This window comes from Candoia aspera, chromosome 6, assembly GCF_035149785.1.
Source record: "Candoia aspera isolate rCanAsp1 chromosome 6, rCanAsp1.hap2, whole genome shotgun sequence".
Classification (NCBI taxonomy): Eukaryota; Metazoa; Chordata; class Lepidosauria; order Squamata; family Boidae; genus Candoia; species Candoia aspera.
This window is the reverse complement of record NC_086158.1, coordinates 83,597,101-83,611,821: the sequence shown is the minus strand read 5'-3', so window position 1 is coordinate 83,611,821 and position 14,721 is coordinate 83,597,101. Positions and strand designations below refer to the sequence as shown.

At 39.5% G+C, this 14,721-nt stretch overlaps 1 protein-coding gene across 7 annotated transcripts in view; it reads right to left on the bottom strand.

Moving 5' to 3' along the window:
* Positions 1-14,721, bottom strand: part of HERC4 (HECT and RLD domain containing E3 ubiquitin protein ligase 4) — a 41,560-nt gene that overhangs the window by 6,508 nt on the left and 20,331 nt on the right. For 2 of the 7 annotated variants that reach the window (XM_063307555.1, XM_063307556.1), the window contains 6 exons: positions 12,612-12,801; positions 11,028-11,200; positions 9,761-9,880; positions 6,560-6,658; positions 3,342-3,509; positions 2,803-2,946 (listed from right to left, as the gene is read on the bottom strand). In XM_063307555.1, coding sequence (XP_063163625.1) covers positions 2,803-2,946; positions 3,342-3,509; positions 6,560-6,658; positions 9,761-9,880; positions 11,028-11,200; positions 12,612-12,801 — 894 coding nt within the window. Of the gene's footprint in view, positions 1-2,802; positions 2,947-3,341; positions 3,510-6,559; positions 6,659-9,760; positions 9,881-10,994; positions 11,201-12,611; positions 12,827-14,721 lie in introns of those variants that run through there. The other 5 variants (XR_010068234.1, XR_010068236.1, XR_010068235.1 and 2 more) reach the window with 5 other exon arrangements.

Below are 14,721 nucleotides of genomic sequence, written 5' to 3'. Positions count from 1 at the left end.
AAAGAACCGGTGATGAATAAGTGCTTTCTACTATGAAGCTACTTGTATCCAGATCTACTGAATAAATGTAAGCTACCTTTTTTTTCTCTCTTCATCTAACTACTGTGCGAAGACTAAATTCTTTTCTGAACGTAATTAAGCTTAATGTGCAAGTTTCTTTTTTGGTTCATGCTTCTACTTTGCAAGATTGTTGTTAGCTGCTTGAAGTTCTTTTATTTAACCTTTAAAAACTCCATCAAGGGTTATGGGCCCAGTACTAACCAGTGCAGCCCAGCAGAGTCCAGTATACTTGCTCCCCAGGTCAGAAGCTGACTTCAGGGAGTGAATGGGGTTTCCTTCTCCCCGAAGGATCAAATTAGCAGTTTAAGGCTCCCACTGTACCTGGCATCCTCAGAGGTCACAACAACTCTGGGTACCATTCAGCAGCTATGCTGATGTCTTCCTGCAGCCTCTTCTAGGTGGAAATACCTTAGCCACTGTTCCAGGCTCCAGTAACATCCAGCTTGGCTTACTGTAATGCAGGGCTGAGGAACCACTTGGCCCAGAATTTGCTGTTCAGGCTTTAGGGGTCACACCAAAACACTTGTGCATAGATGATGCACACATATGAGGGCACACACATACATACTCTCACACAGTATCACACTGTTTTTGCTCAGGAACACAATGATTTTCAGTCCCTTTTTCTGGGTGATTGTCCCTTGCAGCCTACCTGGGACTGGGGAGAAGGGGAGACCTGTGCAGACTATGTAAATGGCTTCCAGGGGCCACATACAGTCCATTTGTGTAGTGGGTTAGGACTGGGAAGACTCAGGTTAAAGTCCATCCTCAGCCACCAAAACTCACTGGGTGACTATGAGCCACTTATTCTTTCAGCTCAAAGTACCCCAGAGGATTGCTGCTGTAGGAAAAAAAAAAAAATGGAGGAAGGAAATGCTACATATACAGTAGTCTAAACTAACTGCAATACAGGGGTGAGGCATCACCAGTATCCTGGTGATTCCCAGCTTTGTATCTCCACCCCGGGCTGTCTTGAGTGATGCCACGGATGTCCTATCTCAGTGCCTGGAGGCTGTAGGGTGGGTGGGGTGCAATGGGCTCTGGTTCAACCCAAGCAAGACTGAGTGGCTTTGGGAGTTTGGGCCTCCTGGTACCAAGGTTTTTCCATCTTTGGTCCTGGATGGGGTGGCACTGCCCCAGACGGACCCAGTGCACAATTTGGGGGTCCTCTTGGACTCACAGCTCCTGCTGGAAGAGCAGGTGGCAGCCGTGGCTAAGAGGGCCTTTGCACACCTTCGGGTGTGTGCCAGTTGCACCCATTCCTGGACCAGGAGGCATTACTCATTGTCACTCACGCCCTTGTGACCTCCCATTTGGACTATTGCAACGCGCTCTTCATGGGGCTGCCCTTGAAGAGCATTCAGAAGCTTCAGCTGGTACAATATGCAGCTGCCCGGGTTGTAAATAGTGTTGGCTACTTGGCACACGTAACACCATTGCTTCGGGAGCTGCATTGCCGATGTGTTTCCGGGTGCAATTCAAGGTGCTGGTTGTCACCTTCAAAGCCCTTCATGGCTTGGAACCGGGTTACCTGAGGGACCATCTTTCCCCAGTTGTTTCTACCCATCCAATCCAGTCTGGCAGGATGGGCATGCTCCGGGTCCTGTCAGCCAAGGAATGTCAGCTGGTGGGGACCAGGAGACGTGCCTTTTCTGCTGTGGCGCCTGCCCTCTGGAACATCCTTCCTCCCGAGATTAGGATGGCCTTGAGCCTACTGGCTTTTCGGAAGGCCTTGAAGACCTGGCTTTGTGCCTGGGCCTGGGGCCCTGAGTGTGTGAAGGGCCCCATTTCATGGTTGTGCTAAAACCAATGGCTTTTAAGATCGCTCAGCTGTATTTATATTTATATTTAATTTTTTGGTATTGTTTTTGTTTGTTTTTATCATTGTTAGCCTCCCAGAGTCACTGGTTTGAGATAGGAGGCTATATAAATTAAATAAATAAATACCTTCCTTTGTCCACTTTGAGCACTAATTAAGATGCTGGTTCTTATCTTTCAATCTCTAAAGCTGCTTAGGACAAAGGTTTATATGCTGTTTCCCACTCAATCTGGCTGAAGTGACAATATAATTCTCCGAGACCCTTCTTCAACTCTAGACATTTCCTGAAGCAGGACAGATCATGATCGGGCACAGGGCTTTTTTCACATGGCTCCTCCATTGCAGAATTATCTTTCTAGAAGCTCATCTGGTGCCAATTTTGATTCTTTTTATTAACTGTTTGCTTTTTTTTTAAGGTCTATTTGTTCCTCAACTATCATAATGGTCAAATTACATTGCGGCTATGTTGCATATGCTGTTGTTTTTCACGTAATGCTATTAACTGTATGTTTAATTTTAATTTTGCAAATGGAAAAGCAGCACTTACGTTTTCCTAAACTAAAACAAATCACAGTGTAAAAATCCCATATCCCAGTGTGATATAGTGGCACAAAACACAGAGCCTGCTCCCCCACTGCATGTGTTCTTCTGTTCAACAAGTGACGAATACCAGGCATCAGTCAGAAAGCACATAACCAGAGACAGCTGCATGCACCTGTCTAAGAGGATCTAGAAACGTGGACAGAGGTAGCACATCCAAGCTGAAGCACAGAGCCATATGCAGAAACCCCATCGTGAATCACAAGAGAAGAGCAATTAGAATAAAGTCTTTCTTTAACCACACTTAGGGTGAGGTTGCAAGGCAAACCAAAATCCATTCGCTGCCAACACACTAGCAAGCCCATCCTCTACAGATTACATACCTTATCTGAGAACCAGATCAATCTCGAGTCTTCGTTATACCTAAACATTCCATACTTGGGATCTAACAGCTCCCTCATAATAAGCAAGAAAAATTCTTTGCGGACTCCTCCTGCATCAACAGCTTCTTCACCTACAAAAATAACCTAACATTGGCAATGAAGTTAGCGTACTACATTATAGTTATTACATCCAAGTACAGATTTGTTGCATGGATAACAGACTATCCAAGAAAAAGAAGCAAATTTGTCATGGATCTCAGATTGGTCCTAGTTTTCTATATTCAAATATGTTAATGAAGCCTCAGTCCTGTCTTGTTTTTCTTTAAAAAGTAATAGTAAAAGCTTCAGGAGGCTACAATTTTGAATGGCGGGGACTACTGAATCATTTATCAGCCAGGTGTTTTTCTGCTCAAGATTTTGGCATCCCACCTCCTAGGCACTTCCAAGATGAACCTTTAGAAGGGAAACAGCAGAGGAGGGAGAAACACAATTGTAAGCTGGTGTGCATCACAAAATTAAAATATTCCAACATGCCATACCTTAAGAGGCTTCTTGTAATCTAGATTTTTTGTTTTCCTTAGGACTTCCACGGCATCCCCCACAATATTTTCTCTGCGCACAATTAAGATCAGACATGGATTGACAGATTCAAATACTGGGAGAAAAATAGATGAGAAATTCTGTCTGTGAGCCTGGTCAACAGCCATCTGGGAAAAACCAAGTAAAAGCCTTAAGAGTAGCAGTAATAGTAGTGAACATGGGACGAAGACAGAGTTAACGTTTAAGAAAATTCATAATAAGCTAGTAAAATTATACTAAAAGTGATTTCCAGCATTTTCCCCGTAGAGCAATTTTTCTCTATCTGCTCCCCCCAAATGAAAAGCATACTGTTTCCAACCACTGGACATGTAGTCCATTACAAAGAGTAGAAAAGGACGCAAGAAGATTTGAATATCCTTTGTAATACATGTAAGTATGGTTTATTGTTGAATCACTACAGTTGTTGGGAATATTTTGATTATGGCTCCCTAACTTTCTTCAATAAACGTTACTTAACACACATTTTTGGATTTCTTGTAAGCTTAGCAAAGTGTTTCCTGTCCGGCTTGACTGGGTCAACTCTACAACAATGCTGTTATAGACGTAAGGAAGAGGACCTTGATAGAAGTACGCAGGATCTATTGCCTAAGCAGAAGGGGCATTTTTGAAGAAGCATTTTTTAAGTCCAAGATGAGATAACATTCGGAAGTAGCTCAGACAGACAGCTCCCTAATTCACTGAACTGTAAGAAGAAAGAGGAGGTGCAGCAGAATCAGACTTGCAAGATTCTCCCATTATAGCCAAACTCGGTAACAGTAGTTTTAGCCTTCCAGAGATTTTCTTGGGCTGACAGTCGCAAAATGGCAAGGCTGCAAGTACAGATGTTATAACTGGAGAAATGTTAAAAAAAAAGGATGTTTTGTTCATGAACTTGGTATGTGATATGTTAAACTTGTATGAAGATGACATCTCTGCCTGAGAGCTGGAAAAATGCCACTATTCTTCCCCTTTACAAAGGGAGAAGCAGCAAGAGTTCTTTTTGGCAGATAGGCGGCTATATAACTTTGTTTAATAAATAACAAAAATGAGTAAGTGTGAATGTCAGAACTACAAGGAGATCAACTTATTAAATGTCCCTGGGAATGTATCTGGCAATCTTGTGACTGTAAAGTACAAGAGGTGACAATGAAAAAAACGTGGGACTTCATGTCACACAGGGGAAGTAGACCAGATTTTTGCTGTACAGCAAGTAATAGATTAATCAATGTATGAATGTGACAAAGAAAAATATTGAATATTTGTTCCCTTAGATCAGGGTTTCTCAACCAAGGTTCCGTGGAACCCTCGGGTTCCACGAGAGGTCACTAGGGGTTCCCTGGGAGATCACGATTTATTTTTAAAAAGTATCTCAAATTTGGGCATCTTCACATTAAAGAGGTAAGTTTCATTCTTCAGTTTCAGTTTCAGAACACAGTTAATGCATATATACAGGCCTACACATGAAGCAAGTACAATACTTTTGTAACTTCCGGCCTATAACTGAGTCTGACTGTGCAGGGGTTCCCTGAGGCCTGAAAACTATTTCAAGGGTTCCTCCAGAGTCAAAAAGTTGAGAAAGGCTGCCTTAGACAAAGCACATAATAAAGTGAGTGAGCTTGAATTATAAAAGGTCTGCACCAGTATGAAATTGATTGACTGTTGCTAAATGAAGTAAGAGCAGTATGTGATGCCAGCAAAGCAGGCATATATGTGAAAAAAATGCTTAGCAAATGATACAATACAGGTAGTCCTCATTTAGTGACCACAACTGGGACTGGCAACTCAGTTGTTAAGCAAAGTGGTCACTAAGTAAAATCGTGACTGAGCTTATGATCTTACTTCAGCTTTCCTTTGCTTTACGTACCTGTGAAGGTCACAAATGTGAGGGCTGGTTGTAAAGTTACTTTTTCATCATTGTCATAACTGCAAACAGTCACTAAACAAGGCAGTCGCTAAACGAGGACTACCTGTACTGAGCAGGTATAAGGTAAGTTTGGATAATGTCCCCTTGGTTGCTTAATGTATTTATAGAGAAATATATAAGAAATATTTGGGAGTGTTGATGGGGATATGAACAAGCTATATTTTTTACGTAGATGATCCATGTAGGTGGCTAAGAATCTCAATGATTTAAAAGAATATGAGATTGTACATTGTAATTAGCGATATGAAACTGAAAATATATCAAAGATCCAAGATAGTTGTGTTAGACAGGAATAATGAACTGAATAAAAGAAAGTTACATATAAATGGCAAACTATAATATATGAAAGCTGGTAAAAAAAGAATGTAGTGGATAGCACATGGTCTGCTGTAAGGAAGGAATGGTTGTCAGAAGCAGTAAAAATAGCGTTGTTATATGAAATAGAGTTGGAATGTTGGAAGAAACGTAAAAGTTAAGTGCAATGCGCTGGAAATTGATTTCTCAAGGAACAAAAAGAGATGGGATCAAGAATGAATGGGTGATGAATTAATGTGGATGGAGTACAAAAGTGAATCAGTTGAGCTTTGGTCATACAGAGAGAATCTGTAAGGCCTGAATTGAAAACAAATATATGAAGGAGGGATTAATGGGTTGAGAAGAAGAAGACCCAAAAAATCATGACTGCAGTTGATGAGAGCCTCCAAATGAGTGGTGAGAAAAAGGCAGTGTAAAAGCAGCTTACGGATGTGCTAAAAACAAAGATGGTTTTCAAGGATAGATAGATATGGAGGGGCATAGTAAATAGTGTCAGTATAAATGGAAGCGATCAATATTTCTTTTTTCCCCTTACCTCTTGCCTTAATTATTTGGCTTACTCATTTCTTACTTCTAGACTTTGTATAACAGTTCTCATCCCAGAAAGGGAATAGTGTGATTGGTATGCATTTACATATGTCAACTGAATTCAATAATATTTAGCTTTGGTTCTGACTATACCAATATCTCTTCCCACTCTGGGATGCGACGCCCACAGCAAGCCACTCAAGGCCAAGTGTGATCCTCAGTCAAAACCCGTTCCTGTGGTTCCTCTTTTAGAAGAAATGGGACTACAAAGCACCTTTCAAATAATGAAGATGCAGGAGAAGCTACTTATTCTGAAAAAGCAAAGCGCACACTTTTTAGTTAAATTAATCAAGGAATAATCATACTTGCTTTGTACATTATTTTAAAAATAGTAAAGCCATACTAATTTACCTGCATCTGCAGGACAGCGTCTGTTTGCAAGAGTGTTGTTTTTGCCTGTGCATCGAATACAAAGGGATAGGTGCAAATTGTAACTGGTCCATCTGACAGCTAAAAAGAAAAAGGAGAAGAATTACTGCAGGAAGTAAAAGAAAAAAAATTCTGAAAAAAATATTGTTTAATTAATGAAATCAAGGTTGAGTACAACAGGAAGCTAAGTTTAAACATGAGTCAAAAGATGCATCTGGGAATCTTTATTAATTATATATTAATTACATGCAATTTCTTCTTTGGTAGCTCAACCCATCCAGATCTGGTAATATTTTTCAGGGTAACCTCAAGGTCTATGAGCAAACCCAAGAAATGAACTTCACTGTGTCTGGTTTCTAAACTGTTACTCTGCAAATCAAATAATCGCTTACCTCATTTAATCCATGGCTGATATCCTACTCACAACAATGCACAAAAGGCAGCAGTAATTAAGACGAAAAGACATGGTTAGTTTTGGCATGTACATTTCCACCTTCTTACAGGGCCAAATCCCAAGAATAAGCACTCCTGGTCTATGTCTCTCTAAAACACCCACGTTGCTCTATGCCTACATATAACTAAGTCAATGAGCCAAGACTAAGACAGGCATATCACTTCCATGTCAGTCCCTCTAGCACATCACTAGAGCAGAACAATGCCACCCCCAAGGATATCATTGCCTCTATACAGGTTCTGTGCACTGAATGCCAGTGCCGTGCTGGAGTGTCCTTTGATTTTTCTTGAGTTTCTTGTATCCTATTTATGGTTCTTGGCCACTCCAGGCTCTTAATAATAAAATTCTAGTGTTTTCACTTCTGAACTTTGCAGAGCATGAACAAAATTGTTAGGTGAAAGGATGAGGCAGAAACAGAAAGGCAAGTACTAACAAAGTCATGCCAACAAATGAGTCAGTTTGCTGTTGAAGGATAGGGCTCTCCAGCTTTAAGGTATCAGACACTTAGAACGTTTATTCCCAATATTTTCTCCAATCCTCCTTAAAGGCTTCAGTAAAGTAACACCAGGTTACTCTTAATGGGGAAAAATAAACACAGCTTTCCATTTCTTGAGTTATTAGCAGCAGAAATATGTTTATCAATCAATATTTCTAACGTATTTATCCTAACTGGCCACTCAGCTACTCTCCAAAGCAATTCCAAAAATATTTCAGACTTGAGATACAAGAACAGGGAAAGAGAGATTTCTGATCTAAAAATACAATCCGTACATAGTGGGATGGCAGCGGTGATTTCAGAGACTGCTGTTGCCGAATTGGAGAAGTGGAGAAACAACAGATGTCATACTTCATTGCAATGGTGTGAAGTCAAACAAGGATACTGTACACAGTGCAACAGACCTGAATAAATCACGAAGAGATCTGAGGGCAGAACGGTGTCTTGAAAAGGTCTTAGCATTTTGATTAAAGCCATTTAGTGATGCAAAGGTTTTGCAGTTCCAAGACATTTAGCTTTAAAGCTCAGACTCAGTACAAATTTCAACATAAACTAAGAGACCATGTTCTGACCTTGGCTATTACCTCAATTAATGCTTGACAGCACAAACAAGAAACACCCCAGAAACTTGAGATAAACATTTCTGAGCAAGAGACACTCGCAATCCAGGAAATCTAGCACATTTCCAACACAAATATATCACTGTTTTCCAGGTTGCACCTTACATGATTTTTTAAAAGTACACTATGCACGTAACACTGATTCATGTCTGTCAAGTGTCTAACGGACCAGCAAGATGGATTTTCTTAATACAGAAAACAAAGCTAAATATGAAATGTGAAGAAGATAAGGAAGTGCCTCAACAAAATGTGTTTATTAGTCTGACGTGAGGAACCGGTTTACGGCAGCCACTCTCTTAAAAAGCTACATGGCATTTTTTCCTTCCCCACCCCAAGTAAAAAGGGGGGTGTTCTTTGGAATTTTTCTACGAATGCTTGCAGGAGACTCTCTTCTGGAATTCAAAAGAGCCCTCCATTCTCCTGGTCCAGACAGGTCAGTATTTGGCTAGTAATTAAATGGGCAGTCACCATGGAATCCCAGGGCAGCAGAGATTCATAAGAGAAACATCCTAGAAGAGCGGGAACTGTTTCTGTGCTACTGCTGCCGCCGCTGATCTCCTGCAGCTTGACTCGAGGACATCTTTACCTTTTTTTAATCCGGAGCAAAAGGGTTCTTTTTTAAATTGTATTTAACTGGATATTATCTTCTGCAACGCAGGAGCTCCAACACTTTAGATAAATCAATGGGGCCACTGGATACAATCTTAGTTTGCAATTACAAGCAACCAAACAAGTTCAAGCTCTGCATCTTATCTTAATTTCTCTTCTAACTGCAGTCTATGTCACTTCAGGTACTGTTCTGTCTAAAACTCAGCACTGCCTACTTGATACAAGTAGTCCTCATTTAATGACCACTCACTCAGCAACCGTTCAAAGTTACAACAGCATTGAACGAGGGGGACTTTTGGCCAGTCTTCGTAGTTGCAGCTGTTGCAGCATCCTTGTGGTCATGTGATCGTGACTCAGGCGCTTGGCAACTGGCTCACAGTTACACCATTGCAGCGTCAGGTGCTCGTGTGGTCACCACTGGTGACCTTCACTGCCAGCTTCCAACAAAGTCAATGGGGAGGCCAGCAGAAGGTTGCCAATGGTGATCACATGACATTCTGACTATGTGGGATTCACCTTACAACGGCAACTGGGACTGCCAGGGCTGCTGTCTTAAGTCGGCACAGTCACACGCCATTGCGCTGTATGACCACGTCACTTAGCGACAGAGTTCCCAGTCCCAATTACTGTTGGTAAGTGAGGACTACCTGTATGACTTTAAAAGCATAGAACTCTCTCCAATGCTGATCGAATACTTTTCCAGAAAAACTACACAGAGACATTACATCAAGGAATAGAAATAACAGGAAAACTGAGAGCCATTCTAGGTAGTTTACCCCAACAAAAATCTGTTTAGACATACCCTGCCACAGGGGGAAAAATCCCTACAAGAAAACACATCAGGAAAATGACACACATTTCTCACCAGCACCTAATTTTGTATAGGCAAAATCATGCAACGTGCTCATTAATGGTTGGAGGTGAAAGAAACCAAGAATTGCCACTATCCACAATCATGTAGCGTATTTTAAAAATACAGTGGGAGCAAAAATTAAGACGTTTACCATTCCATATGCCTGCTGCTGGATCCAGTTAAAGTAGTCATTTCTTATATCGATCAAATCCTGTATTTCGTGTATGTAGAATTTATCATACTGTATTAAATGCCCACCTCTTTCATTCACCTAAGTTTTAAAAAATGCAAGGGAATCTGTTGGTAAAAGTATTTCATATTTCATTTCTAACCAAACTGAAACGTGTGTTTCCAGATGAAATTTTAGCTAACTTTATAAATAAGAATAGATAAGCTAGATAATTTTCATATATGAACAATGTCCCTTTTCTGTGGCATAACTGTTAAACTACCTTTGACTCAAAAAATGACTGAACAGCTGGCAAGAACAACAAAAATTTAATTGTGTTCCTAATTTTCTATATGCAGATATAGCAAAACATCACAATAATTTTTAGAACTTTATTATGACCAGAAACAGAAGCATAATAATGATTGCTGTACAGCATTTTGAACCACTGCCTCTGCCATTCATCCTTCCTAGAATTTTGGAGAATTTTGAAACAACAGCATTAAAAAGGAGATGGAAAAAAATTGATTCTTTTTAATAGATACAATTAGGGTTTTTTAATTTTTGTTGTAATTATGGGATACAAACATCTTTGTTAAATCATAGAAACTGGTTACAGAATGCAATTGTGGCAAAATTCTGTTTGAATTTTTGTAGTATTACTTGTGTGGTGTGTGCGCATGCGCACACATAAAATAGAAGTTATGCTGAAAAAATTAAGACATAATATTTGAGACATAAATATGTATTTTGATCAAAATGTACCCCAAAAATATCTTGATACTTGCCAATATAATACAGTGGCTTTAAAAAGTGGTATTAACTTTGTAGCTCTTTACATAAATATTACGTAACAAAATTGAATGTCTGCAAGTATTTCAGAACTGTAGCCTGACCACTTCAGCTTTAGCTTGGCATATTGTAGCAAAATAGTTTTTTTTTAATTAACCAGCTTAAATATTAATTTTTACTGAACTTGTAAAATTGCAATTAGCCCATTTGTTTAGATTTCCAATTCAGATGTTTTATTAAATCAAAGCATTTCTCTCCATCAGAAAATAAGAAAATGTTCCCTCCAGTGAAACTACACAGTTGCCAAACAAATTCCAATTGTCCACAAAATACGAAGACACTTGAAAAGAACCTAGATCTGTAAATTAATATTAGTATCAGTTACACTGAAGACAAGATAGATATAATTTGAACTAATCTCAACTTACAAATAAGAATACAGATTTCCAAGACATACCCTGTGTAATATTTCCAAAACTTTGAGGGAAGCATGTAGGCAGCTTGCAAAGATTCTTTGCTCTGAAGCAGGGATACCCAACTTGTACAGTTTCAGAAGATGGACCACAACATCTTTGTAAAGTTCCACTATTCTGAGGAACAGTGGAGATTCCAATACAGACCACCAGTTTTCTACAGACAGGCAAAAAGGTGGCAATTATACTCGCAGACTGAAACATTCTGCACTTACTGGATTTGTTTTTATTTAACATTCTCTATGACCTCATTTCATCTACTGTTTAACCCTACATCAAACAGAACATCCATTTACTGTATTGTATGTTTTAATTAAAAACTTTTTAGTTGCTTCCAGGTCATAAAAAACTTCTACGATGACATAGGAAGTAAAATATACTAAGATATCAATCAGGCAAACATATTAAATTAAAACAGGAAGAAACCCATCTTTAAAAACAATGAACTGAAATAACATTTAAAGGTAAAGGTAAAGGTTTCCCTTGACGTAAAGTCCAGTCGAGTCCGACTCTAGGGGGCGGTGCTCATCTCCGTTTCTAAGCCTTGGAGCTGGCGTTGTCCATAGGACACTTCCGGGTCATGTGGCCAGCACAGAACGATCAAATGGAGGAGAGTGTTTAAGCATCTTTGGCTTATGTCTGGAAACCAGTGCAGTTTGTACAGGGGCAGAGTACATGCTTAGCAAAGCACAGAACAAAAGGCTAATTGGCAGCTGCCAGTTGCTGTATACCAGGTACTGGTCAAAGGCAGTATTGGTGGCAGAAGAGATGTGACCCTCCAAAAGCAACAATAAACCCTAGAACCACCCTTAAAATGGGACCTTGACCCTTTGGCCAAAACACACTGTCACCTGAAAGAAGTTGTATATCCACTGCCGGATTAGCTTGATCAGATGCCTACAACTCTATCTTACCTAACAAGTTGTTAGCCTACATGACATCAATCATTTCGTCTAAACTTTACGTTCAGGACTATCTTAGCCTCAGTTGAAAAACAGACAGCTGGATACTGTCAGCGCTGTCTTTGAAAATAAACGAGATAAAACTGATCCTGAGGAACACCACAGCTAATAACAAAAGGGATCTAGCAAAATCCCCCCGTGTCAACTCCTGAAAGTGCTCAACCAAAAAAACTAGCACCAGTGCAAAAGCGTGCTTAAAGTCCTCTAATAAACAAGAAGGATATCATAGTGGTTGAGGGGGCGTATAAACTGTCACTGAGAGACAGAATGCATTACTGTGTGTTCTGCTGAATCTATCTAGTTCTTAACGTGTGTCCTTCACCAGCAACTATACTTAACAATATGGTCTAGCTCTTCATATGGGAAATCCAAAAGTAAGTTATATTTTACATACAATTTTACAACCAGTAACAACCACAACATTGCCATTTATATATCATACATATGAAGGTAAATTTACAACAATAATTTTCTTCAGTAGTGTAAGAACCAAAAAAACAGGTAAAAGGAACATACACAACTTCTCAAGTTTTGCAATGTACTCATTCTTTGCAGCAGATTAACACCCAGGCTTTCATAATTGACATTAAACAAAACCAGCCTTACCAAGTACTTTCAATGGAGCTTTTTCTAGATTCGCAATAGCAGTTGCAAATGGAATAGCCAAAGTCATGTAATTGTTTGCCTCGTTCATTAAGGGGCATTCTGGCAGTGTTAGAAATAGTCTTAGGGCTTCCACATCAGGCAAGGAGCTGGTCAGTTTAGGAATAAGATTCTTTTCCAAGCTGGCTGCCACCTGGGGATGTTGTGCAAGACAGAATCTAGTTTTAAGTTAAAAGCACGTTCTAGGAGAATAAATCAGTAAGAATAATACAAAAAGGTGCATACTATACCTCTTGCAATTAAAAACACAGCTGAACATAAAACTTATTTTTAAAAGCAAAGTAAGTATTTTTAAATAAAGCTAGTATAACTGTGGCCACTTATTTCTGTTCCAGAGAATAACAAATGCTACTAAACAGGGGTATCCCCAGATTATGGTCAAAAAAGGAAAAACAGCAGCTCTGACAGTGCAATCGAAGCTCTGCCCGGTTTTATGTGTTGCCCTATTGTGGCCGCCCTCTTGACTTTTTAAACTATACCCTGGGGATACCACTGCTACTAAAAATAGATTTATTTGCTGCATTTGAATATAATATTAACACCGTTTTGTTTAACCATATTTTGTTGAAGAAAATTGTAGTTTGCTTCACATTATATTTGTTTGCTGTTGTCTACCCACCCACCTGCTTTGCAAATTCCTTACTGTTATCCCCAAGGACTTTGCAGGAACTAATAGCAAATAAGACTTCACTGTATCATCATCTCTGACAAAATGACAGAGAACACCACTCATTCTCTTCTGAAATTGCCTATTCAGCAAAACAAAACAAAATTCTAAAGTGTCACTCCATCAAACCATTCCTCCAATCTTTTCAGGCCACAGGCCATTCTACTGTGATTTCTTTTTATCTAAAGAAATCCAAGAATAATCTTAACCTTTACTTGAGACTTACTAGACTAGAACGAATATGGTGGATTGCTGCAAAAGAAATGGAAAAAAAGGAAATGGATGGCTCAGGAAATTTCTAATCTTAGGTCAAACAATATAATTCCAACTTTGAAACTACTTTAGCTTACTAAAAGGAAATTTGCTTGCTTTTAACACATATGCCTCTTTAGATATGAGTCAAAATGCCTGTAGTCAATCATACACAATGCACATGAAAAGAAGATCAGAAGTCTTTCATATATTTCTAAACTTTAGACTGCCTGCCTGCCTTCTTTACTTTTGATTAGTCTTTTATTCTATGTAAACATTCTTAAATAAACAAACAAACAAACAAACTATACACAACGCATGGTTCTCCAAGTTGGTGAAATGCAGGCAACAGCACAGGTAGTCTCTAGATTAGAGATAGATTAGAGAACCTACCTTGCATAGAACACCATGTGAAAAACTAGGCTTTGGCTGCACTTCTAGCATGCTGGCAAAATTTGTCCAAACTGACCAGCACAATCTATACTGGCTGGGGAATTCTGAGAGTTGAAGTCCACACATCTTAAAGCTGCCAATTTTGAAAAACATTAATCTAAACCATTATCAGAGAATGCTGCATGTGGCACAGATGCAAGTAAGGCTAATAACTTACTCTACTCTTTCCTTCTGTATTCTGTGAAAGTCTGAATTGACCAAAAACATGACAGAGAAATGTTAAACTATGTATGTGCTTTGCTTATAGGAGAGGTTGAGTGACTTGTTTAATGTATGTGCGAAGACTGCATCTGTGCCTGACATATGGAAGAGTGTTTTCACTATTTGTAACGGTACGTGGGAATGACCTCGGGAGACAAGGAAGAGCCGTAGACCAGGCAAGAGTCAGGTAAGTGGTAGCTGAGTCTGCAGAAGGAATGGGGATGTGGCAAACATCTCAGAAGGGACCCTCCTGTTTCTTGGACTGCAAACGTGAGGGGGCAGAGATGTACCTTCAGACTTGCAAGATTCTGTTAATGTAACCTTACAATAAAGATAGGGCTAGTACTACTGTGCGTGCTTCTTGTCTGGACTATCTCAAAGGGCCAACACTATTTTTCTATGCGAAAGGAGGATTTGTTTATAAAGTGTGCCTGAAAAGGCATTTGGCAAAATTTTGACTGTAACCTCTTGTAACATTTG